General features: G+C 50.9%; 1 protein-coding gene across 1 annotated transcript in view; it reads right to left on the bottom strand.

Annotated features, from left to right (window-relative positions):
• Positions 1–25,691, bottom strand: part of RNF213 (ring finger protein 213) — a 49,078-nt gene that overhangs the window by 12,756 nt on the left and 10,631 nt on the right. Inside the window, exons 11-45 of the mRNA XM_017812107.1 lie at positions 25,078–25,276; positions 24,365–24,417; positions 23,956–24,109; positions 23,327–23,479; positions 22,614–22,712; positions 21,821–21,943; positions 21,223–21,403; positions 20,497–20,670; positions 20,094–20,252; positions 19,206–19,810; positions 18,758–18,923; positions 17,936–18,153; positions 17,259–17,399; positions 16,935–17,096; positions 15,327–16,467; positions 14,208–14,401; positions 13,672–13,824; positions 9,419–13,012; positions 9,049–9,185; positions 8,673–8,768; positions 8,137–8,255; positions 7,523–7,645; positions 6,849–6,931; positions 5,897–6,044; positions 5,430–5,565; positions 4,615–4,803; positions 4,107–4,246; positions 3,538–3,692; positions 2,997–3,209; positions 2,472–2,653; positions 1,575–1,695; positions 1,368–1,468; positions 933–1,112; positions 383–546; positions 187–289 (exon numbers count right to left, since the gene is read on the bottom strand). Of these exons, the coding sequence (XP_017667596.1) occupies positions 187–289; positions 383–546; positions 933–1,112; positions 1,368–1,468; positions 1,575–1,695; positions 2,472–2,653; positions 2,997–3,209; positions 3,538–3,692; positions 4,107–4,246; positions 4,615–4,803; positions 5,430–5,565; positions 5,897–6,044; positions 6,849–6,931; positions 7,523–7,645; positions 8,137–8,255; positions 8,673–8,768; positions 9,049–9,185; positions 9,419–13,012; positions 13,672–13,824; positions 14,208–14,401; positions 15,327–16,467; positions 16,935–17,096; positions 17,259–17,399; positions 17,936–18,153; positions 18,758–18,923; positions 19,206–19,810; positions 20,094–20,252; positions 20,497–20,670; positions 21,223–21,403; positions 21,821–21,943; positions 22,614–22,712; positions 23,327–23,479; positions 23,956–24,109; positions 24,365–24,417; positions 25,078–25,276 (10,059 nt within the window). The remainder of the gene's footprint in view (positions 1–186; positions 290–382; positions 547–932; positions 1,113–1,367; positions 1,469–1,574; positions 1,696–2,471; positions 2,654–2,996; positions 3,210–3,537; positions 3,693–4,106; positions 4,247–4,614; positions 4,804–5,429; positions 5,566–5,896; positions 6,045–6,848; positions 6,932–7,522; positions 7,646–8,136; positions 8,256–8,672; positions 8,769–9,048; positions 9,186–9,418; positions 13,013–13,671; positions 13,825–14,207; positions 14,402–15,326; positions 16,468–16,934; positions 17,097–17,258; positions 17,400–17,935; positions 18,154–18,757; positions 18,924–19,205; positions 19,811–20,093; positions 20,253–20,496; positions 20,671–21,222; positions 21,404–21,820; positions 21,944–22,613; positions 22,713–23,326; positions 23,480–23,955; positions 24,110–24,364; positions 24,418–25,077; positions 25,277–25,691) is intronic.

Raw genomic sequence — 25,691 nt, 5'->3', positions numbered from 1 at the left:
CAAGCTCCATGCAAGCCAGCCAAGCTGCATTGCTAATGCAAAGGCCTGGGATGAATTTCACCTGCAAGGATTCAAATTCAAGGAATAGCGTGGAAGTGAGAGCAGTGATCAGATTGGCTCAATGGGGTTGTGAACAGAGCTGAGCCATGCCCTGATACAATACCCCTCAGCTGTCCCACTGCTCACCTGTACTTCAAGAGCAGCTTCAGCATCACTGAGCGGATGATGGGAGTTTCATCCACCTCATCATTGAACGGGGACAGGAATTTTGTGTAGACAGCAGGGTGATCTGTGGAGAGAAGGAAAAGACAGGTTTGGCAGGTGAGAGAAGGTGGTGGCAGACAGCTCCATGAGGCTGAGCATCAGGGTGAAGGGAGCTCACCTGAATCTTTCAGGAGGCTTCTGTGAACAAACAGCAGATCAAGGAGCCGCTGGATCACCTTCGTGTCAGGGGGTTCGTTGTCCTTGAAGCACATGGTAGTGACAACATCTATGAAGAAATTGTTGCACCTCTGCCGGAACAGGGCATTCCTTGCTATGGCATCTCTGGGGAAGGGTAAAAACAAGGAGACAGTGTTCAAATACAGAACCACTTAAATATAGAATGTTCAAATACAGAACCACTTAATGGAGGAATCATGCAGATAAAGGCAAAAGTCACCAAGGTGAGATACTTTTCCAGCTTTCCAATTAGATGATCTTCAACCCAAATCATTCTATGATTCTGTAATTTACTGTTTTCTTACAGGGGCCAAGGCAGCTTCTTCCTTCTTTTGAAACAACAGACAGAATGGACAGGACCTGTTTGGTTCCAGAGGGAGAGAAGCAGAGTTCCTTCCCCCATTCTGCTCATGGTGACAACCTCAGAGTGGAGAAATTCCTCACCACACCTGCCCCACTGCAAGGCTCCCCCCTTGGAGAGGGTGGAATACCTGATCTCCTTGGAGACAGTTAACTCCACATCCCCCACAGCGGCTCTGCAGCATGGACAGTGCATCTGTGCTGGCACCAGCCACGTGCTGATGCACTTGTGGCAGAACACGTGGTTGCAAGGCAGGCAGATGGGATCCTTCAGCTCTCCCAGGCAGATGGGACACGGCTTCAGACCGTATCTGTAATCCAGGAACAACAATGAATACAACTGCTTCCATGTTGTCTTATCAAAAGCCTTTAATAAGATGTTCATCTGCAACTAGACCAAGAGGAGATAACACCAGACCAGCTGGCTCACTGCTCAGCCCAGGGTGCAGAATCAAACAGGGTTATTGCTCTCATCTGGCTTTCACTACAGCACATGAAGTGCTGCCTTACCCTCAGAAATGTGCTGGCAACATGGGCCATGTCCCTGCCTGTCCCCCTGTCAGTACCTGTAGAGCCTGCTGCTGACCTCGTCCTTACACTCCCACAGCACTGTCATCACTGCAAGAAAAGTTGGGTGAGTCTTCATGTCTGAACCGTGCTGGAAACACTGCAGAGGGAGAGGACAAAGCTCAGTGACTCAGCTCTAACACCCGAGACACAAATCCCCATGATCAGCAGAAGCGAAGAGGGAAGAGGTGAAATCACAGCTTTACCTTGGCAAGACGCAGAGTGTATTTTTTCACTAAAATCTCGAATTCTGGCATCACAGTGTTGATGCCAAACAACACGTGTTCCACAAACAGAGCCATGGCAAACACCCGGTTCCAGCAGTCTCTGTGGGAAGGAGAGCAGGGTTTCAAACAGAACATTATGAGCTGAGAGCAGGGTTTCAAACAGAACATTATGAGCTGAGAGCAGGAATGGCAGTGCAGTCGGGTCAGTCAACAATCTCACTGCTTTTCATGCTCCCCATTACAGCAATTCTGCACTTCTCATGACATTCTTACTTTGCCCCTTTGTTATCCAAAGGGATTTTTGTGAAGGGCAGAACACACAGAGCACCTAACCCAGGGGCCTGGCCTGGAGGCAGCACTGCAGCAGGACCAGCACCACTGCACACACCTTCCCACACCTCTAACTTCTATAGGAAGAAAGTAATTTAAAAAATACTAATCACAATTAACTATGTTTTCTTCATAGAAATAAAGTCAAATACAGTCAAATAAACTAAACAAGCTCTGTGAGAAATTGGGGTATCTCTCCAGGCTTTCTTCTAAAAGACAAGATGCACTAAAATTCCCCACCTCCCACAGCCTTTATGCCCAGGGGATGAAGTGGGGAGGCACTGCTGGTTGACAGGAACCTGAGGAGAGTTTTAAATAACCCCTGAACCCAGATGGAATGCACCGGATGCTACTGCCAGATTTAGAGGGAGAATCCACAGGAGATGAGAGGAAAAAATGTGGTTCTTGCTGCTTGGTATGTAATTGAGCCCAGCAGGAATCTGGAAAGGTTTGCAAAGTCTGAGAAAAGCAGCTTCAGGCTGTACCAATGCCCTAATTACCAGCCAGGCAGAGGAGCAGGGCTGTGAGCAGAGCTGTGGTACCCACCTGAGTTCCCTCAGCAGCTGATGGCACCGACTCCCACCCCACTGTGCATCCTTCTCTTTACACAGAAATTCAACGGGCATCTGAAGGTTCCTCACTCTCTGCAGCCAGACCTCTGGGGGGGATGTCAGCACCTGGTTCTCCAGCTCTTCAGCACACACCAGTGCAGCCAACACATCCAAAACCTGGGCACGGACACAGGGGCCAAGTGTAACACAACAGCTGCAGCTCAGAATTGCTCATGGACCTTGCTAGAGCACATGGTCCACTGAATAACATTCCACTTGATTATGTTAAGCTCTGGAATTCTCATGCCTGTGGCTCGGCCCCTTAGGACTGTTTTAACTAACGCAAAAGCAGGGCAAACTATTCTAAAACCTGCCAGTAGCAATAACAACACAGCAGATCATTCCTAATTCTGAGAATCCTGAGCTTGTGCTTCCCCCTCTGCTGCTGCTGAAATCCAAAGGAGACTGAACTCCAGCTAACTCAGTGAAGACAGCTCAAAGTGCCTGGCAGCGACTCTACCATCTCTGAGCGTGGAATTCCACATCCTTCCTGGTTGATGAGGTAGACAACCACACGGGGGTTCACAGCCAGGATCCTGGAGAGGTTCTGCAGGCGGCTCCTGAACTGGTTGTATGCCAGGTGGACCCAGGGCAGGGTGGGCACGGGCTCCTCTCCCCGGGGGGACGCAGCCGCCCACTCGGCCACGCAGGACACGAACGCGGAGCGCAGGCACTGCAGGGGGAGGAGTTAAACCAACATTAAAAAAGGGCTTTTATATAATTAGTTTTGCACCAGAAACACTGGCAAAATCCTCTGAGAGAAGAGAGTCAGTTCCTTACAAAGACAGTCTTAAATGTGTCAATTTATACGGGTGCTGCTTTCTGAGCAATCTCAGCAGCCGCTCAGTGTCAAAGCACCTGCTTTGGGGTGCCCTTGCTGTTGGTCTGTCTCAGAGGGGGATTTTCTCTGAGAGGCAGGACTGATTCAGGAGGACACCTTCACAAGCATCACGCTCTTCTCTCCATCCAAAGGAGCTCCAGCTCTTATTCCAGACACTGACCTGCAGCTCCACTTGGGAGGACACATTGATGGTCAAGAAAATAAAGTCTGTGATGTAGCACTGGAAGAGCATCTGCCTGTCTTCCTCAGGCAGAGCAGAGATAAATTTTCCCAGGGCAGTTTTCTGGAAGATATCCACAAACTTCTCAGCATGGTCTGGAAAACGAGAATGCAGAAAAAAGCTGGATATTGGGAGGAGGCTGGCTTTGACACAGCATCTATCCTAGACAGACTGACACCTAATTAATCACTGAGGCATCCAGCACTCCCCTCATTCAGGGCACTAATGAGGGACTCAGGCCAGGCCTTGTCAGCCCAGCACCAGTGTCGTATTTCTGGAATCTCACCTTGTCATTAACTCTTGGCACCTCCACAGCATTTTGAATGCAAGGGCACAGATAGGTAAGAAAGATTAATAGTGAAAAGCACAAAGAAAAGCTGCCTGCACAGAGCTCTGCTGGCTTGTAGGAGCACAGAGGGACTGAAGGTGACTCCAGTGTCCTGGAGGGGCACAGCAGTGACAAACCAGAGCTCACAGGGCAGGTGGAGATGCTCAAGCCAGGCTCTCACCTTCAGTGTTTTGGATGTATTGAGCTTCCAACCACATCTCATCCAGGTACTCCTTTATCCTCCAGCTGAAGGGCATCTCATTCCCAGCATCAGCAGACACCACCATGTTGTTCTGCACCAGAATTATCTCTGGCTGAGAGCTGGGAGATTAAAAGGTCATTAATGCACTGGGCTTTTGCCTGGGAAGCACATTCAGACAACAAAGGCAGAAGGTGCAGAAAGCAAGAAATCAGCCCTAGGAGGGGACGAGAGAAGGGGAGAGAACTGCAGGGCTCTGATACAGCTCATTTTGCCAGCTGTGGAGCACCAGCACTTCCTCAGCCAGCATTCCCTGGCCAGAGGGCTGTCCTGGCAGGACACGTGGGCTGCAGGGGCTGGGCAGGACATGGCAGTGACCTGTGCAGCCCCCAGCAGTGCCCAGGGCACAGCACAGCGTCCCTCTGCCATGTGGGATTAAAGCCAGTGCTGGGCTGCTCCCAAGCCCTCCTGCTGCTCCCTCTGGGCTCACCTGTTCTTCCCCACCCCGGAGGGCACAGTCAGGAGTTTGGTATCACTGAAGATGAACATCCACAGGTTTGTCACCCACTTTGCTGCTGGCCTGGCCAACAGCTCCAGGTTGCCATCCCTGTCTATGACAGAAATCAGGAGAGCCAGGAATGGAGTGATCACCTTCTGGACTCGCTTCCACAGGGTGTGCCTTTGGGGCAGAGAGAGACAGAAAAACTCATTATTTAGTTTAGCTGAATGATTATAAATGAATTAAATGCTTTTTCAGGCCATCAGCTACACGATTGCTGCCATGGATAACTGATTACAACAAGGCAGAAGAGAAGTATGTGAAAGGACCGCCTGTAAGGGAAAGGTATTTTTTATTTTCAGTATTCTTTAGACTTTGGTTACTAGTTTTCTGTTTATAAGGAAGAGTTCAGTGTTCTCCCTCCTGTGAAGGAGTGACCTCCAGGGAGGTGACTGTCCTGAATAGTTGCTGACATTTGCTTGAGAGGAAATCCTAATCCTGCCTTTAAGGGAAAAAAATACCACCAATAAACCCCTACACTTCTCTCACTCCTGGCTCACCTGTAATCCCACTGTTCCACTCAAAGCATTTGAGCATTCTTGTCCCAGCACAGCCCATTCAGCTCTAAATCACCCCCCTCAGGAGCCAGGAGAGGCTAAAACTGCCTTTGGAGGGTTTCCAGCACAGACTGGAGGCTGACACTGCAAATATTCAGATTACACAAAACTGCTGCCTCTGCTGCACAGGTGCCATTTGCAGCCCCTTCCTGGAAGCCTGCACATTCCAAGGATTGCTGCTGTCCTCACCTGAAGGTACCTCCCTCCTGGAGAGCACTGAGGTTGGAAGCCTCCCGAAGCACCCAGTTTTTCGGGTGAAGGGAAATTTCTTCTTGCTTCTTCAAAAGGCTGGAGAGACGAGCCTTTGTAATCTTCAGGAAAGAGGCTACAAAACAAGAAGGAACTTGCATTTTCTGTTGTATTAGCATTGCATCCAAATGCAGATATCCCACCAAGCACAGCATTTTACGCCTGTTTCAATAATTAGCCAACTAGGGAAAAAAAAAAAACAGCCACCAGAGCCAGCACAGCCAGAGAGAAAGCCACCACCTGAACTGCAGGAAAAGCCCTACAGCCATGAAAGGAGCAACAGACTGGAGCAGGGACACACACACTCCTGGGAGATGCTCCTTGTCCACAGTGACCCTTGGGTCCCCAGTGACCTGACTGACACGGGTTGGGGGTCCCCCAGATGCCCAGGGACCTGCAGGACATACCCTTCAAGTCATCCTCCTTGGAGAGGAGGCCGAGGAGAATCTTAATGCGCTTCCTGCTCCGACTCAGGTCCTCGTTCTGGTCCCGCAGCATCCCCACAGCACTCTGCACACAGGTCCTCAGCAGCACGGTGGTGTCCAGGACCTCACCCTGCCCAGAACAGCATGAACAGGATCATTCCTCTCCAGTGCTGCACTCCTGCCCCAGCACACCCCTCCTGGAATGGTGACAGTGCTCCCTGGAAAGGGTCTGTTCCCTGGCACCCCCGCTCCCAGCTCTCATCTCAGAATGCAATTCTGAGTCCTTCTGCTGTCAAGTACATGATGCAACTTCTGTGGCCCCTTCAAACTGGCCTGTGACACAGCACTTGTACTGAGATAAGATTCCTACAGATGAAAGATTCAGCAGTTCAGTAGGAAAAGTGAAAATGATAAATGTGACCAGGGAAAATTTGCCCTCCCTGGGGAACATTTCAGCACGTGAAGGGCAAAAGCCACATGTCCCTTGTCCTGGGCATCCTCCAGCTGAGGCTGTCAGGGGAACATGAGCCAGTGTGGGTGTGGCTGCAGCACAGCCAAGCTCTCAGCCAGCTCCAGCACGGCTCCAATGCACACCCCAAAGCACACCCAGCTGGAGAGGCAGGCTCAGAAACACAGCTCCCACCTTCAGGGGGAGAAAGAAAACAGAAGCCTTTAAAGCTGATTTTTGAAAATTAGAAGTATGAAATCACTAAGGATTTAGAGGGTCCTCAGGATGGTTTATTTCTTTAGTGATGCTGATTTTGACTGGACAGTGGGGAGGAGGAATTTTTGTCTGATCATTCACATTCATGATGCAAACACTGCTGATGGATTTCAAGGCAATGGGGATGCAAAAGGTGTGTTGCACCTATGGATGACAGAGCAGAGACCCATCCTGACAGCTGAGAAGCAAACAAATGTATTCTGAACTGACCTCACAGTGCTCTGCTTCTGACACTGGCATTTCAACCTCCATCTCTTCCTCCTGTGCTTCTCCATTCACAGGCAGAGCTGCAGCTAAGGTGTAGAATTTTTATTAGAAAGCAGCAGTAAATTTCTGCATCAGTCAGATAAGGGTTTATTTTAGCAAGTGCATCCCAGATCAGCAGAAGATCTGTCAGATCCATTAGCACCTGCATCCACCTCCCAAATACAGACACAGCTGCTGGGGCTGTCAGGCTTCATGCAGCAAGAACTGGAAGAAGTGACACTGAGCTAATGCCCTAAGCTCTCCCAGAATCCTATCAGGCAGCGTGAGAGTAAGAAAAAACTGAGGGGAAAGAAAGACCCTTGTCAGTGGTGTCTGTCACACAGCATCTGCTGCCTCTCGTGATGGGACAGAGCACTCAGGCTGCTGAGCAGTGCAAATGTGACATTCCTGTCAAAAGAAAAAGGTAAAGCTACCAAATTAACCTACCTGACGACCCAAAGTTGTAGCAATGAACTAAATACAAATACCAGTTGGGATCCCCCCCAAAAACACGTTCTGAGCAGGGACAGTCACAGTTCCATTGTACCAGGCACCAGTGGTTCCTCTAGCACCAAGTCTGGGACCACAGCTCCCCTTTTCCCACTGGCTCATCAGCCCCAGTGGCTGGCAGAGCTCACCTTTGGTTTTGCCCGAGCCCTCAGAGAACACCTGGCTGATGGTGAGGTTCTGCAGGGCCGTCATGTCCGAGACCATGTCCTTGGATCTGCGCAGGTCGTCGATGTGCACTGACTGCCACAGGCCTGCAGGAGAGAGCAACAGCAAGAAGTCATTCCATGCCTGCAGCCTGTTCTTCCAGAACAGCTTCCCAAAAACTACCTGCCAGCACCTGTGGGTTTACATTCAGAGCTCACTGACTCTCACCTCTCGCTGTAGGAAGGGAAGCAGAGTTCCCTCAGAGCACACTCCCTGACAGGGCACACACAGGACCAGGGCTCTGAGGCTCTCAGAAGCCACCAGACCCAGAGGAGCCTTCTGCTGAGAGCAGAACACGTCAGCACGTGTTCCAGGGCCTCCCAGAGGACAACATGCCCAGGGAGTTACCCTTGTGTTTGTGTGCTGCTTTCTCCAGGCACTGATCCCCCAAGGCAGGCCCTGTGGCACAGGGAAGCAGCTCTGACAAGGCACAGGACACACCAAGTCCAGATCTTCAGCATTCAAAAGGACAGTGAGCAAGAGAAGCAACTGCCTGGAGCCAGCTGAAGAGTGAGGAGGGACAGATGGGCTCACCCACCTCCATGGAATCCCACGTAGGACGTTCCTCCTTCCAGCCGGGAAAGCTTCATGATAAAGTAAACAAAGACAGAGACGTCTCCCAGGTCCCCCTTGTTGATCTCATTGACGACGGTGTATCTGCAACACAGGAATGCTGGCAGAGCACACACAGGCTCCAGGGCACGGGTCCTTCCTCTGAGCAGACACGTTTCCTCTCCCCAGACAGGCCAAGTGACTCTCACTCCTTCCACCCGGCCAAGCTGCCACCTCCAGCTGTGCCTCAAATGATCCCCTGACCCTCAGCTCTTCAGGACTCCTGCAGCCAGTGGGCAGAATTCACACTTCAAAGGGGATTATCTGCTCACTTGACCCAGCTTAGTTTATTTTAACTTGAGCTATGCATTATTATTTGAAATATAATTAGTGCATCCAGATTCACTCTGCTGCAGAATAAAGGACTGCACATTCCTGAGTCTGAAATCCCCAAACAGCACAAATAAGCAAAGGTGGTGAGGAGTGGCCAAGCAGAATTGAACCACTTCACACCCGACTTACTTGGCAGAGGCGACGAGCTGGGCATCTTGAGAGCCATCTTCAAAGTCTGTCTGAATAATAAGGACTTTATTTCCTGAAGTGGCATCCAGGAAATCCCTGAAGAGTGAAAAGGGATTTAACAGAAGTCACTAAGTGTAAAAACCAAACATTAAAGACTAAAGAACCAGTCACTCCACATTAGCGTTGGCTGCTGCAGGCAGAAGGAGAGACTAAAACACCAAACCCCACCTGTGTCTGATAAGGTTTGCTCCAAGCCAGCCCACTGTCAGTACAGCACGGGCTCCTGCCTCCCTTTTCCATGTGTGACTCCAGGTGTTCTGCCCACACACCTTCCACCCAGCCTGTTCCGAGCAGGATAACGCGAGCCCAGACTCACCTGATGCTCCTCAGGAAGGAGTACTCCGTGTCAAACTGCTGCAGGAACAGGATCTGGGGCCTTTGGGCTTTCCCCTGCACCTCCCTCTCCAGGCAGGCAGCATCGGCGCTGGTGAGCAGCCGGGAGAAGGTGGTGACCTGGGGACAAGGGGCAGGAATGCAGTGGGAAGGCAGCACAGACCCCTCACCTGTGCTCTGTGCTGCAGAGCTGGACTGCACCCCCAAAACCAACACTGCCAACAGGCAAAGGGCCAATGTGGGCTGTTACAGCAACCCAGGGCCACTGCTGGACATCCTGCAGCCCTGGCAGGATAAACAAAAACCTGAGGGCAGGTCAGGGGGGTGTTGGGAGGACTCCACCAGGCACTCACCTCTGTGAAGGCTGTTTGGGCCCCAGACCCCTGGTGGACATGAGCGCGGAGAAAGTCTGCAAAGGACGTGTGCTGCTGCTGCCTGAAGTACGTTTTGGCCAGGGAATCTGCCATGAACATCCCCCCGGAGCTGCAGAGGCGGATGACGGCGTCGGGGGTGGCACAGTTCAGCAGGGCCAGCTGGGCCTCCCTCTTCACCCGGGCCTGGAGCTCCCCAGGAGGACACTGTGCCCGCAGCCTCTCCGTGGTCTGCAGCACCACCGAGGCGCAGGTGCTGGGCTGGTAGCCCACGAACACGTCGGCCGGGCGGTACCGCTGCTGGCTCAGGAAGTGCTCCTCCGTACTGACCGCAGCGAACTCCTGCACCCACTTCTGCAGCTCCCTCACGGTTTCTCTTTGCCCCTTGTCCAGGACGGTGCTGATATCCAGGTAGTGCTTCTCCAGCCGGTTGATCAGTGGAATGGGGAAGTGCTTGTACACCACGTCCTTCTCCTCGATGACGATCAAGCGGAACTTGGGGTGCACGCGGCACTTCACCCGGTGGGTGCCCAGCCCCAAATCCACGTACTTCTGGCCAGCAAGGTACACGTAGTACTGGTTGAGGGCATCGTAGAGGCTCTCATAGAGGTTTTGCAAGTTGAGGAGCACAACCATTTGGCCAGTTTCCATGCAGACCTTCACACGGTTGATGTTCCTGCATATCTGGGTATATTCTTGGTCTTTAGGGAAACTGGAGCCAAAGATAATTTCTGGCTGCTGCCGGGCAGTGAAGAAAGCTTGCTGGAGGATCTGCAGTGCCGCGTAGTTCTCAGTCAACACAAGCAGGTACCTGCAATCCCCATCCTCAGCACTGCTGCAAATGTTCTGTCGGACCAGCTCAATCCTACTGATGTCATGAGCGTGTATCTCTCCTTTCTCTGGTAACTTTGAGGTGAATATTTCCAAGGCATTGACATCATCTTTGCCACCGAAGTTACGAAGAACCACTTCGGCGATGTCCTGAGGTGTCGGTTCGCTCTTGGAGTTCTTGGCTAAGGCGAAAAACATCTTTATGAGGCTGTAGTAGTCACGGAGACCAAAGAACTCCCTGTCTTGGGCCTTGCAAATATTTTCATATGCGTCTGCAAAGGGATGGAAATAGGGCTCAACCTTCTGCAAAGCCCCTCGTGATGAGCAGCAAATCCCCTTCGCGCTCTCAATGAGCTCCTCTCTGCTGGGGTCCCCACGAGACACAAAGATGCCTCGGTTCATCTTGGCAGGGTCCAGTGCCCAGTTGGAAATCCCAATGAAGCCAACCTTCTTGTGAGGAAGAGGGACATCATCTATGCAGCCATCTTCCAAAAGTGGGTGCAAAGTCTTCAAGGGCATTTTGGGAGAGTCTTCTGCCAGCCCAATCTCATCCAAAACCACCACAGAGACATATTCATCCAAGTTCTTCCCTTCCTGGAATCGAGCACAGTGCTTGAAAGTGCCTATGATTCCCTCCGGAGTGGAGAGGGGGCTGCACTGAAAAGACACAAGATGGATCTGCTTCAGGTCCTTGAACAAATCTGAATGAGCTGCTTGGCCCTGCATAGCGTCGGCCACGATGGTTTTTGCAAGGGATTTGGAACTCCCAGGCTTCCCAACGAGAAAAAGAGGGATTTTTAGCTCAATACAGATGACCATCATAAAGACATTTTCCTTCAAGGCCAAGTTTCTTGCTATGGTATCCCGGAGTTGCACACCACTCAGGAATAAGTCCTGCATCAGGGAGATTTCTTCTAAAATCTTTTTCTGGGTGTCATAAGGCTTTGGAAGGACCTGGCTGATAGCACTCCTGTAGGCCTCCTTCCTTTCCAAGGAGGCGTGATAGCAGACCCCAACTGCCAGCACCAAGGACCAGATAGTGTTGTTTCTCTCAACATTGCCCTTTGGTGCTTTCTTCTCAGCCAGGTACTTCTCCAGCTCCCTCAGCAGCAGCTCACTGTGCTTGTAAAACCACTTGAAAACTTCCATGCAGCGCTCCACGTCCCGCAGGCTGACGAAGCTGCACTCGTCGTCCCTCTGCCTCATGTACTTCTGGGAGGCAAAGAGCACCTCTGTGATTGCCTCCACATCACCCTGCTCCATGGGGACCTGCTCCGCGACCCGCTGCACGATCTGCTGGATGTACATCTTCTCCGTCAGGTTGTTCAGCTGCCCGAAATCCCACACTAACGGGATCATGCTGGGCGGGAGCGCGTGGACCCGGTACACGAGCTGCCTCAGAGGGACAGACCCGAGCTTATCCTTGGTCTCGTCTGCTTTGACACGGTAGCCCAGCCCAGCTAATTCCAGGCGTTGGATCATCTTGGGCGTGTGCTTTCGATACGGGTTGCAGGCTGCGATGATCCGCAAGCCAGAGCCGGAGGCCAAAGGCTTCCCCTGCACCGTGCGGTCACACAGAACCTCCTTGATGCTGCTCACGGCCTCTGTCGTGTTGGCCTCATCAAAAAACAGGACAGTGTCCAACCCGTGCTGCTCCTTGTTGGCTTTAGCCAGGGCTTCTGCTTCTCTGATCCTGGCGTAGATCATCTCTGCAGTGGTACCTCCGTGGACCTTGACAAGCTTCATGTTCTCCACCTCTACAAAGCTTCTGCGTAACTGGCACAGGAACTTCACCAGTCTGGTTTTCCCACAGCCCGTCTCTCCCATGATGACAACCGGGATGTTGCATCGGAATCGCATCTCAATGGCCAAGATCTTCAGCACGTTGTCCGTGGTGAGCTCGTACGTCTCATCGGGGTCTACCACCCAGGAGAGCCCCAACACCATGCAAAGCCTCTCGAGCTTCTCGTGCCGAGGCAGCCGATCGAACGGCACGTTGAAGGGAACCCTCTGCAGTAACAAGCCGTGGTACAGCTGTGCAGTCATGATGTTCCGCTTGATGACGCTGCCGTTCAGAGGGTTGATGGCATCAACACCCCGAGGGCCGTTCGGCTGGAAGTGGAACCCGATGAACGTCATGGACACACGATCTTCATTGAAAAACAAGTAGGGGTGAGGCTCCGACTCCCACCTCTTCCGAATGCGGAACGGAAGAAGATCTTCCTCCGCCACGTTCTCCAGGTGGGAGGACTGTCTTCCTGAGCTCTGATCGGAAATGTTCAGGGAGGGCGTCGCAAAATCCCTCGCCATTAAAATCATGAAGGTAACGACAAAGTTTTTGAAACCTTTCAAAGTGTCCTGGACAAAGTCAGGGTTGCAGAAGACAGAAGCTTCACAGTCTCTCAGCTGAATGTTGAGGAACCAGGCGAAGTTGCGGAGCTCTGCCCAGGAGGGATCCACGATCCCGCAGTGCAGCAGGAACAGCTGCAGACATTCCGCCGGGCTCCCCTCCACCGAGTGGGCTTCGTACCAGAACACGTCCAGGTCACACCCCTGATCAAACCTCTTCAGATACTGGAAAGGTCTCTGGAAAGCCTCGCTGCGAAATTCCTCCTCGTCCATCCCCGGGTCCGAAACATCCCCAGACTGTTTTCCAAGTGTCTCCATTTCTAGTACTTCTTTGGGAGACTTACACGTTACTTTAGGGAACACATCTAAGAAATTATACTTCTGGCTTGCTGACACCTGGAGAAGAGGAAAGGAAAGAGTCATCACAGAGCTGATGACCAGAGCCCTGATCTTCTTCATTTTAGTCAATCTGTTCTTAACAGTCTTCTTGGCTAAAACCACAGACCCAAGTAATGAAAGCCAGCCCATACAACCAGGACACCTTTTCCCCTTTGTATCCCTTCTTCCACATAAAGGGCACCAATGAATTCTATTCCCTTCTACACTTTCCTCCCTGGAACACGAGTCCTGTGTCACCTCCAGCCCCTTCTCAGTGCTACCTCGAAGAAAACTAAACCCAAGAAACTGTCACTTCCACGCTCTGTTCTTTTAGCTCCATATAAATATTCCAGTACTTTCAAACCTGCAAATTAACACGAGGAACGTTAGATTTTCCATTTTTCTGTTTTCTATAAATGTTACAGTGGGGCCAGTGAGGCTTGGACTAACAAGCCTTCAGAAGTCACCAACCCAAGGGAATCATGACAGGCCCAATTTACTCTCTGATTTTAGTCTCACTTTGTACAACTCCAGGGACACCACTTTGTAATGACACACAGCACACCCCAAATGGAGCAGAGAATTCCTGTGCTGTGTTTACAGTTACAGTCTCCATGTACAACCACGAGCAAAATGACTGAGAAATTCCCAGAAATGGAGCACTGCTGTGTACATACAGGTGAGGCTGCTTTCTTTGGCACTGGGGACACCTCAAGGATTTCAATGACATACAGATGACACTTCTGTCGCAGCCACATATTGCCATTATTATCTGTCAGGTACTGCAAAACCAATAGCTTGAAGAGAAACTCTGGAATTCCACGTTGCACCTATCACAAGAAAAGACACAAAGGCATTTCCTCTTCATTTACCAATCACAACCTCACAGAATCACAGAACAGTTGAGGGTGGGAAGGTTCTTTGCTCAAAGCAGGCTCAGCTAGAACAGGCTGCCCGGGGCCACACCCAGCCAGGTTTTTAGTACCTCCAAGGATGAGACTTCACAGCTTCTCTAGGAAGTTGTTCTAAGTCTCTAGGAACTGTTCTAAGTCCAACCACCTTGATGGTAATGAGTTATTTGTGTTACACAATAATTAGAATATACATCCTTGAGAAATGGCTTACTAAGAAACAAGAGGTTTAAAGAAACAACTCCTGCAAGGATCCATACAGGACTTCTTGGACAAGGCAGCTGTGGGAGGGATGTACTTACTGAGGAGGTGATATCAAAATGGAATATCATGGGCTTTGTCTGGTGTTCTTTCTTCAGAAAAGGCAGGAGAGATTTTAGCACTTTATCTTCATCCACTTCTGGTTCAATTAGTCTGATGGTTTCCAGAAGTTCTGTACAGTCAGGCTGCTCTTCTTGCAGCCTCTCATGTAGCCTCTTCACATAGAGAGATTTCCCTGTTTTAGAAAACACCACAAGAATTAAAGCCATTGATATTGAACACATCATACTAAAGCCATAATAGAAAGAAGGAAATAAAATGCTCTGAAATCTCTGAACCTTCCTAAAAGGCATTCCAGAAGAAAGCCTAAACCTGGTTTGAGCAGCTGGAGCCTGGAATCCAAGTCACTGCTGTTGTTATCCACATGGCTTGTTTTGCTTCCATTACTGAGAGAGGCTTTACTCTTTATTAGGATTTGAACCTATTCTGTCCTCGTTTCTGAAGTCAAACCAGGGTAAGAACACAGTTGTAACTCTGAGTCCTGTCCAGTACTTTTTCAGAGGTTTGCAGCTCAGGGGCTCTGATGGCAGAAACAGCATCTTTATGATCAGCAGCCCCTGATGGAGGTTTCTCTCCTGACTGTACCTGATCACTTTTTAAGCCTATGTAAAGCTTTGGGTTCCACAATTCAGCCAATCCCTGTTTGAAAACCACCTTCCTCTGTTTGCTTTTCAGCCTGATAAGGAGTTTTACTTAATACCCCCTCCAGCTTTTTGCATTAAGAGCCATTGAACAACCATTTCCCACACAGGAACACGGGCAGCCTTTGCAGCCCTTGTCCCACCTCACAGCCCATTTCCTGCAGGCATGTGTTACCCTCAGGAGCTCAGGTTCAGCTCACCCAGCATTAGTTATGTTTTATGTTAATTACCCAAGTGAGCAGAACAAAACAGGTGCCAGTTAGAAGGTGACCCATCTCCAGAGGTGCCCATCTCAGGACAAGGCAAGGTGACATCCAGTTTTCACACCACTGCACTGGGTAGAGTCTGAATCGCTCTTCCTGACTAAGATATTTAGCACTTGGACACAAAACCTGACAAGGTGAGTCCTGCCCTGTTTTCCAACTCTCAGCAGCCCCCACTTTGCATGTGACACCTTACCCACACCAGCTCTTCTGGAGGACACAATCCCAACACACATGTTGCCCTTGAACACAGAAGCAGCCGAGCTGGAGGGCTGAGGCACTCGGTAGTGGTGCTGCAGGTACTGCTGGATTTCAGCCCGTGGCCTCTGGGGTATCATGTGCACTTTGTACTGGCTGAAGGCAGAGGGGATGTAGCTGTGCTCCCGCTCGCAGTCGCACAGGATGACCAGGCGGTAGGAGCTGTTGTAGCGCTGCAGGTCCTGGAACAGCTCCTCTGCTCTGCAGCTGACATCGTAGCTCAGCTCATCTGCGTACAGCATGGTGTAAATCTTCTCCCCTCTGCTGCAGGGAATGAGGCACCTCCTGAGGAACAGCCCCACCTGCTCAGCGGTGGTCTGAGGGGTGCACAGGAGAACCTCGTCAAAGGTGGGCAGGGGCTGCTCGGGGCTGTTCATGTAGATGGCCAGTGCAGAGCTGAGCACCTCGGAGCGAGGGCAGGTGATGAGGTTGGGCTGGCCCACACACAGCAGGTCCTGAGGGAACTCCCGGGTGACACAGTCCCTGCCACGGCCGGCCAGGTCCCCCAGCCACACTCCCAGCGAGTCGATATCCAGGCAGCTGGGGAGGAAGGAGCCCATGTTGCTCATGTAGCACTCCCAGATGCACTTCAGCTGGGCAGTCAGGTCCTTCTCCCCGCCCAGCAGCACTTGCAAATCAGAAATAGTCTTCCCTGAGCTGGGAGGCAGCTCCCTCCCGGTGGCTGTGAGCGCGTCCCGCTCGGTGCAGTCGCGGTTCAGGAAGGAAAGCATGGTCAGGGCAGCCTGGCTGGGCGTGCCCTGCCCCAGCTCCGTGCACAGGTACACCAGCTGCTCTGCAGTGTAGTAGTTCAGGTAGAAGTGCTGGAACCGTTTCTCATACATGAAGCTCTTCCAGCTCTCCAGGAAACTCTCCATGGTCTTGCAGAGGCCTGGGAGCACAGCTGCCATATCCCCCTGCCCCTCCAGCACCGGGATGGGGCCCAGGGAGAAGTCAATAAGAACACAGGATTCTCTTCTGGGTGAACAGTACACATGGGCAAGCCAGGAGCGGAAAAGCATGTTCCCAGCTGAATAAAGGTCTATAAAGGCCTGTGCGAGTCTCTGGACATTGGAAAAGACCTGTGTAAGGGCAGAGGAGACAGAAAAAACACTAAGCTAGTTTACCAAGTTCCAGCCATGAAACCACGGGAAAGACTTCCAATGAAAAGAAAGGCTTTGGTCCAGATGTTTGTCAGGCCTTGTACAGCAACCACAGATTCTCTGTGACTTTTTAACAGCAGTATCCCCAGGAAACCAGTAAGGAACCCCCAGGAAACCAGTAAGGAACCCCAGCTTGCTACAAAAGCACAGAGATGCTCTCAGCCAGGAGCATCCCCAGTGCACCCAGAGAATAAGGGTACCAGTCTACTGTCTGGTCTCCAGCTTAGTCCCACCTTAGCAAGGAACAAAGAGGCAGGAACACCCATCTGCCCATGACCATCCACCCCCAGCAACTCAGCTGTCAATCACAGTCCTAAGAGCTGATACTCAAGGGGAAATCCAGCCCCAGCCCCACCATCAGTAACCCCCTGGGTTTGGAATCTGACCTCAGAGAACCTCTCCACCTCCAGGCCTTGCTCTCCCTTTGCTGACATGAGCATCAGTTTGTTCTGCAGCTCACGGAGCTCTGCCAGGGAGTATTTCCGTGAGGCCTCGTCCTTCCCCGAGCTCCCCGGGAGGGTGAAGCACAGGACAGTGTCCAAGGAGACCTGCCAGGGCAGAAGTCATTAGTGTGGATGTGCCTGAGGCTCTGCCCAGCGAGGGGAGCACTCAGGGGCAGGAGCCCCCAGAAAGGAGCTGTGTGTGCAGTGGGAGAAAAGCTCCAGCCAGTTTCTGGGAGCAGGAGGGGAGGGGGAGCTGAGCTGCCTCACCTTCTGGCCATCAGCTGGTGCTCTCAGGACATAGACTCCTCTGCTGTTGATGGCAGCTGCCAGGGAGAGCGAGGACAGCTCCACAGAGCCATGGCTCTCCTTCACTGTCTTCAGCCACTCCAGGTGCTGGGCTGAGGCACGCTGTGGGGAGGACACACTGCCCTGACTGCCCTGACTTGGCAGCATTTCCAGGATTACAACAGATACATCAGTTCAGGACAAACAGCTTGGGCTGGCACAAGACTTTCAGGATGGGAAAGGAAGGGGAATGGGCACTGGCCACAGCCTGGTCTGTGTGCACAGCTGTTCCTTACCCACTCCATGAGGATGAACAGAGCCCACAGTGCTCCAACACCTCTCGCTAGAGAAACAGGCCCTGCTGCAAAGGGTAAGAGTTCCCAGCCATCTGCCTCCCCTCTTTCACACCATCAAACTCTTGCACAAGCAAAGCTACACCAGGTCACACTGGAAAGCTCCAGCAGAGCTCTGGAGAAACCTCTGCCTCACCAGTTAGTGCTGCAGTGAATTTCTGTGGCACAGAAACATCAGACACTTTTCTTCCAATAACAAGAACTGCTGTGATGTCCCCATTTGCCCTATGCAGTCAAACTTCCAGCCACTCTTGGAAGGCAGAAAGGCAGGAGGATGCAGAGAAGACCTACTCCAGCAGAACTCACCAGTTTCTTGGGGAGATTCTCATCACTATCCAGGGCTCTCCACAGCTTCTCCAAGCAGCGCATGAAGTCCTCAAACCCTGACTCTTGCCTAAGCTCATAGAGCAGGGAGGAGTAGCCATGCACAGTGTCATGGAAACAGGCCACACGGTCCACATCCATGTCATTCTCCCCAGCAGAGATGGAAGCCAAGTCCACGAACACCTTCAGCTCATTTATATCTTCAATGAGACAAACACGAGTGAACAACAAACGAGGCAGCCTGAACACAACCCCACACCCTCACCTTCCACAGGAAACAGAAAGGATGCTTTGAACATCGTCTCCTGTGCAACTGCCCTCCCCCCATCCCACCAGCAGCTTCCCCCGTGATCCATCCACCCTCAGGACCCCCTGGCCCTGCTCTCCCCCACCAGCAGAGCCCCAGCTGGGACAGGACCAGTGCCTGGGGTGGGGGTGTCCGTGCAGGTCAGGGGAGTCTGTTCAAGTCAGCCCACTCAGCTGGCAGACACAGTTCCACTGTCTGAAACAACCAGTCTGAACTGAGTAGTAGCAGCTACTGAAGCCCCCCAGGCCCAGCCCAGCCCCTGGGCAGGGTGGTCACTGTGAGCTGCACCAGCTGCAGTGCAGGACCCGTTTAAAGGGACTTTATAGCATGTTCCACACCAAAACCCACGAGAGGTGTTTGTAACTATCAACACCAGAAGCAGCGAAGGCACAAAGCAGATGGGTCAGGGATAGAGTGTTCCTTGTTCCTTCTGCCCCCACACAAGCTGCCATCCCTTCCAGTATTCTCTGACTAATTCCTGGGTGAGCAGCACACACCTTTCAGTGCTTCCCTGACCCAGCAGACAAAGTCCTTCTGCTGGGCCAGCTCCCTCAGGCAGCCACGGCGGGTCGCAGTGATCCCCTGCAGCCACGTCTTGGCCTGCACAAGCTCAGGGCTGATGGAATCCAGCTTTTGGGTCTTGGAGGACTCAAGCTTTTCTGTCTAGAAAGCAAGCAGTGCAAACATACATTCAGTCTGGAATTGGGAAATGACACTGGTTCTGCAGCAGGGAGAGAAAAGCCCTCTGCAAAGCCGCATCCCAACATAGGAATATCATGTCTCTTTTAGAAATGATGACAAAAAAGCACTTTGAACGCCTGATTTTTACCCCAAATAAACATTTTGGGACAAGGAATTGTTCTTGACAAGCTACAATAGACTTGTGGGAAGGTTCAGATTTAGCCAACACCTTGGCAGTACAGATCTGAAGGAGGGGATACTTACTATATCCAACAAGTGTTCCAGTATACTGAAGTCACCAGAGAGGCTTAAGTTCTCTTTGACATTGGCAATGATCTTTGCAGCATCAAAAGTTAAATGCATCTCATGGTACTGCTGGATCTGCCGAACTCGCTGGTCGATCCAGGACCTGCTTTCTCCAGGTCGAAGCTCACAGATGGTGTTTAGCTCCGTTCCGAGATCTTCAGGATGATTTGTGAATTCCTGAAAAATTTTATCAACTGCAGAAAGTGTGAGACTTCCCGATCTGAGATCATTATACAGCATTTCATAGCTGGTAAAGCAAGGGCGGATCACGCTGGTCAAAACATCATCAAGGTTCAATTCAGGCACAGCATCCTCCTCCTCCTCCTCCTCCTCCTCTGGCCATTCATACTCATACTGGTCTCCTGCCTCCTGTGCTGCTTCCTCCCAGAACTGCTGGAAGATCAGGCTGTCCTTAAAAGAGTGCATTTTCTGGACAAATTCCTTCAGCTCTGGCCCCAAGTTGTAGTAGGTCTGCAGGGGTCTCTCTCCCACGTTCACCACTTTATTTAGTCTTTTTAAGCGAAGATCTTCCGAGTGCTGAGATTCCACTTCACCTACATCCACTTGAAGAGAGACAGGTCAGGGATCAGGTGTGCAGCCTGGCTCCAGCTCACTCCACCCAATCCCCCAAGCCACAAAATGCTACTGGGCAGGTGGGGCCCTGCAAATGTCATTTGATGCACGAGCACTCACTTGATCCCCCCAGTGCTCTGGGTTTACTTCCCCCACCCCTCCTCACCCTCACTGTGGTTTAGAATCAAACCTGTTTGCAAAAGCCAAGGCATTTTCAAGGAAAATTATGTTTTCTGGAGTTGCCACTGTCAGACTGTCCCCCCAGAACTCTACCTTTCACAGATGCCTGCACCTTCCTGCACATGCTCAGGAAGGTTCCTACTGCTTTTTGATCTTTCCTGAGCAGTGTGACCTCTTCTTGCCTCATCTGCAGCAGTTCTTTCAGGCTTCTCAGGAGTACTTCCTTTGTTTCACGTGGCAGTTGCTGGTGCTCTGAAAGAAAACCCACCTGCAGTCACAAGGCAGAAACTTCCCATGCCCTGCACCCCTGACTCAGGTTTGGATTTGCAGAGTCACAGCCCAAACTGGGGCTGGGAGCTCCATGTAAAGGCCAAAGGGCAGCACTGCTGGAACACCTCCTCAACATTCCTAATCCCCGGAGCATCAGCAGAGCAGGACATCCATCACTGCAGTGATGCTCTAAGGCAACCACACCACTTTTCAACACGTCTCTTACTTGTCTCCCAAATACAGATGAACTGTTCCTCGTGCTGGAAAACCTCTTCCAGATGTTTCACAAGGATGCAGCCTTTCTGGATGTCATCAGTGACACTCTCAAACACGAAGTCTGCTGTGTGCATGATGTCCTTGGCTTTATCTGTGAGTTTTTCTATGAGGTTTCTGTTTCTTCCTGTTCCAGAAACAAAGCAGGTCAAAGCTAGATCAAGCCTTGCTTCCCAAAAATCCAGGCAGAACCAGCAACTATTCCATGCCATGGTACAGAAAGACAATCTCCTATTGAATCCCTGCCCAAGAGCCTGTGGACTCCACCCTCCAACCCCTCATGTTTTTCTGAACAGAAAACCAGGATCTCAGGACAGCAACTTGGAAACCTCCCATGGAGAACCCACACCCAAGCCCTGTGAGCAAACACAAGACACTTGGATCCATTCACATGGCCAACACTTGGGTATTTTCGTGTGGCAACAACCTGTGAGAACCTCTCAAAAGAAAGAAGTTCGGCTCTACAAATCCTGAGGCAGCTGCAGTGGATTAGCACAAGAGGAATACTGGATCCCTCTTCCTTGGCCTTTCCTCTCCAAAAGCAGGCTGAATACCTCAGACTTGGAGAAGAGCAATAAAACAAGAGCAGGACAGTTTCTCTGTGTTTGCTGCCCTGCACCGTGGCAGCAGTGAGGCAGAGAACAGCTCCTCAGAGCTGTAAATCTAACCACAGACATACCACTAAAGCTGAAGATCTGTTTGGTGTCAGGCCACGTAAGCAGGTGGTGCAGAATCTTATCAAAATTGCCCTCAGACTGCTCACTCCTGAGGGGCCAGGACTCCACGATGATGGTTGACACGAGCTGGCTGAACCTGCCCAGGCTGTAGGCAGAGATCTTCTCCAGGAGGTTGCTCTCCGTCTGCCAAGGCACACAGGAGAGGGCAGGGATGAACAAGGGTTTGGGATCACGCTGTGCCTGCATCTCAAAACTGGGCACTGACGCCAAGGAGTCCCACCTCCAGTGCTGAGGCGTGTCCCTAAAGAGCTGTGTGACACGACTGACACCAGAACTCCCGATGGAAACGCATCACAAGTCTCCCTCAGGGACCCTTTAGCAGTGGATACTCATCTCCTGATTTCTTGTCAGTGCTTTTTGTTGTTGGTTTAACAGACTTAAACAATCCACAGCAACCCAAGCAACATCAAACGCTCCTTCCACCACGAGGCACATCCCTGTGCCACCAACAGGATTTCTGTGCAATGGGAAATTCAACTTTTCTGTCTCCTACCTTCCCTTTCCTACCTGTCCCTTCCCCTCCCAGGGCAGAGGCAGTACCTGGCAGGCTGCAGTTACAGCCTCTGTGGCACAGTCCTGGAAGCAGCGCTCGATGGAAGAGTCCAGGTGTGTGAACTGATGTTTCTGACAGCAGAACACCAAGATTTGGTTCACTGGAGGCTCCTGGAGGGCAAAAGGGAGATTTCTTATCAACTTAGTTTCCAAAAAGTGTTTCTTCTAACATGGAGTGCTGCTATGGAGGCAGTAAAACTAGGTTAAAAAGTGCAAGTTTTCCAGTGGGGCCACACATGACCCCATTTCTCAGGGTCTGGAAGAGATTATTTAATATCCATCTTTATTTAATATCCATCCCCCCAAGCCAAGCTTTTAGCAGGAAATATTTGTTTCCCGGTTCCATCATAAGAATTAACACCTTAAAGAAGAGATGAGGAGACACACAAGGTCAGTTTAGAAGGGACTTACACAGGTGGCTGTGCATTTGGGAGCCTGAACAGCACCACTTCTGCACAACGAGGAGAGAAGCACCAGCTTTGCTTCTTTGAGCCCTTAGGTGTTCACTTTTCACCCCCTGGTTCTTAAAACTTTAGAGATGGTAATTGCTCAAAATGTGCCATTTTCTTTGAAGCACCAGGACATCGTTCCAGCCCTGCAGCCAGGCAGAAACCCTGACACCAGGATTACAGAGTGGTACATTGTCATGGCCCATTTTTGAGCCTCCAGAACACAGTTTATAACAGTAATGGCAATTTTTACAATCCAAGCCACCCTGTTTCCACATGTTCCTTCTCCTCCCTCTGAACCACCAGCTGTGACTGCCTGGAGCCTCCCCTACCTCCTGGATTCTTTTCCTCAGATCTTCAAGTAAAGTGTTCTTCCATGTCTTGGTGAACTGCTCATCTGGAAAGCTGATCTTCATAAACCCATTCCAGGCCTGCAGGGGAGAAGCAAACAACCCCCAAACCACTGAATGCTGAGATTTAACAGTCAGAGAAAGAAATTAAAAGAACAATGGGGAAGAGAGGTCCCACACTCCTCAGACAGTCTGTAGTCCCTCCAGATTTTTGCATCCAGAAGCAAAGGGGCACTCCCAGAGCTGCAAAAGGCAGCTTTTAAGCCCAAAGAGTGTGTAAATGTCTCAGTTACTAAAGGAGACATTTGGAGCAACCACTTCCACCTTGCTGCTGGAAACTGTCCCAGGGAGGGCTGGGAGCAGCAGGTCAGACTGCCAGGGGCTGCTCTGAGCTCTGCCTGCTGGGAGGCCTGAAGGACAACCAGTGGGACACACAGGGAGCAGCACAACACCAACCAGGGGCAGCTCCTCACCCCAGAAACACCTCTGGAAACAACTGAGAAAAAGGAGAACCAAGGTGAGCTGAGCAGCACCAATTCCAGCCCTTTGCTTCTCAGCCCAGCAGTGTTTCCAACACTGCCCATCCCCATCTCACTCCTCAGCCAGCCACAGCAGCTGCAGTTCCCAGCAAGGAGCCATCAGACTCAGGACTTTATGGTTAAGCTGCAGTAAAACATTGTCAGAAGATGACAAACCTGAAGTTCCCAATGGACAGAGAACATCACGTGCTCCAGGGACTCTTTCAGTAACCTCTCTCTCAGAGTGTTTCTGAACCAGGTTCGAGTGTCTCTCAGAGCTCCCCAGAACATTTCTCCCACTGGACTTTCCTGCACAGCCTCTCTTGGAACCTGCCACACACACACAGGAGGAGACAACAAACCAGAACAGTTCAAGCAGGAGAGCAACACATGATTTAAATCAATACTTCTAAAAAGAAAGCCTAAAGGTATCCAAAGCACAAAAGTGCCCAGCAACAGACCCACCACTGCTTGAATAAAGAACAGAGGGAGGCTGGGAAAAGGCAATTCTTACAGAGAGCTTGGGCCTAAGAATGCTTGTTCCAGGAAATAAAGACAACGTACGTTTACAAAAACCAGACATAAAGCTTATGACATCCAACCTGAGCATTTGACCTGATTTTCCAATAAGAACAAAAATCATGAGGTGATTTCACAACTTTCTGAAACTACCACAATCTTGGTTAGAGCGGCAAGTTCTCCAAACCGAGAATGGATCTGATCTAAACCCAACCTGTTGTACCATACTTGTGATATTTCTGGATATCTTGCTCCCATCAAGCCAAGAGTGGTTCCTTGGTACTCACTGCTGTGGGCTGAAGTTTGGCAACCTTGGCAATCAGCATGGCAGCAGTGGCAGGAATCGAGAACCACCTCCCATCCCTCGTGGACTTGCAGAGCCTCGTGTGCAGCTTGATGCAGCAGGTCAGGCAGGACTGCCAAGAGCGACCTTCCAGAGCTCTGAGGGCAGGAACACAGAGGAACAATTCAATTTTCTGCTCAGAGAAAAAATAAAAAATAAAAAAAAAGAAAAAGAAAAACTCCACCAAATTCAACAGTGGCAGCTAACCATCCCTCCCTCAGATGGATTTAAGAAGTGGGATAGAAATCCAGGATTCTTTTATTCACACAGATTTCAAGGCACACATTCAAGCTACAGCATGGCCCCAACCCTCGAGCAGATGAAGGACAAGGCTCTCACAAAGGTGCAGTTACCTGGCTGGTGGCTCATCCAAGGCACACAGCACTGTCTTTAGAAGATTCTCTAACTATGGAAAGACAAATAATAAACTGTGAAAGAAATCTTACAGACTGGTTTCTCATTAGCTGAGAGGATGCTGTGAGAGAGGGAATTCCCTGTTCTTCCATGTCTTCTCTAATGCTTTAATTTTTTACCATAAAATTGCAAAATTTATTTACTGGATAGCGGAGCCAACACACGGGGGGCTTTTATTTGTACAAACCAAGCCTGCACTTCTTACAATCTAGGGGTTTAAAACTTATTATTAGTTGCAACATTCTATTCCTGCTGTCCTCACACAAACACAAGTGTCTTCACAACAGCAGGAAGATCTCCCAAAACCAGCAGTCCCTTTGCCCAACCTCCCCTCTGCAAAAAACCAGTTTCAGGTACATGTCTGAGGAGCTCAGGACTAAAATATTTGCCCTCACTGACAAAAAACAAATCCAGTCAAGCACACCCTTCCAGGCCAACAACACTTTTTGCTGCAGATACACCCTCAAGTCTCCTCTTAGGAGTCTCTGACTTCAGAACAATTACTTTTGCTTTTAGCTAAGTTTGAAGCTCTTTGTGCTGTGACCTGCTACCAACCCCAACCCCCCAGTGATGGTCAGTTCTGCTAAAAGTCACCCAAGAGCCCAGTCTGAGTATTTATCCCAGAGCTGGGTAAAGCTGCCAGAAGACAAACCTCAGTGTTACTCCACGAAAGGTCAACGTCCTCCAATCTGTAGAAAACACCTTGCAGAGTAACCAACAAATCCCTGGGGAAATCTTTTATGAACTCAGCCAGGCTCCTCAGGGGCAGCACACAGAGCCAGGACCTCACCAGGGTGGGATCAAGGTCCAGCAGGTACTTCTTCTCCTCCATTAGTTGCAGCAGAGTCGCTCTGGAGAAAAGACAAAACAAAATCTTCAAGAGCCCAGGGTACAAAAGGCCAAGAGCTCGTTCAGCCCACAGAGGAGTCTCATTCTCACTCCTCTGCTCTTTTCACTGCAGCTGAGCATCAGTGGAAGTCCCTGAGGCCCAGCAATGGCAGAGGCAGAGCCAAAGCACTGGGCAGAAGCACTCAAGGAAAATAAACTCCAGGTCTTGCTCAGACTCTGCACAACAGACATCACAAACTGCTTTAACTCCCACCTGCTGCAAAGCTGGGAGAACTGAGAGGTCACCCCCTGCCCAGCTGGGCCATACCCCGTGATCTCTGAGCACCCACGAGGGCTGTGCCAGTCCCCCAAACCCCCACCACCCCCCCCCACATCCCCCAAACACCCCCCACCCCCCCCACATCCCCCAAACACCCC

Source organism: Lepidothrix coronata, unplaced genomic scaffold (genome assembly GCF_001604755.1).
Source record: "Lepidothrix coronata isolate B3197 unplaced genomic scaffold, Lepidothrix_coronata-1.0 Scaffold34, whole genome shotgun sequence".
Taxonomy (NCBI): Eukaryota; Metazoa; Chordata; class Aves; order Passeriformes; family Pipridae; genus Lepidothrix; species Lepidothrix coronata.
This window is presented reverse-complemented; position numbering and strand designations above follow the sequence as displayed.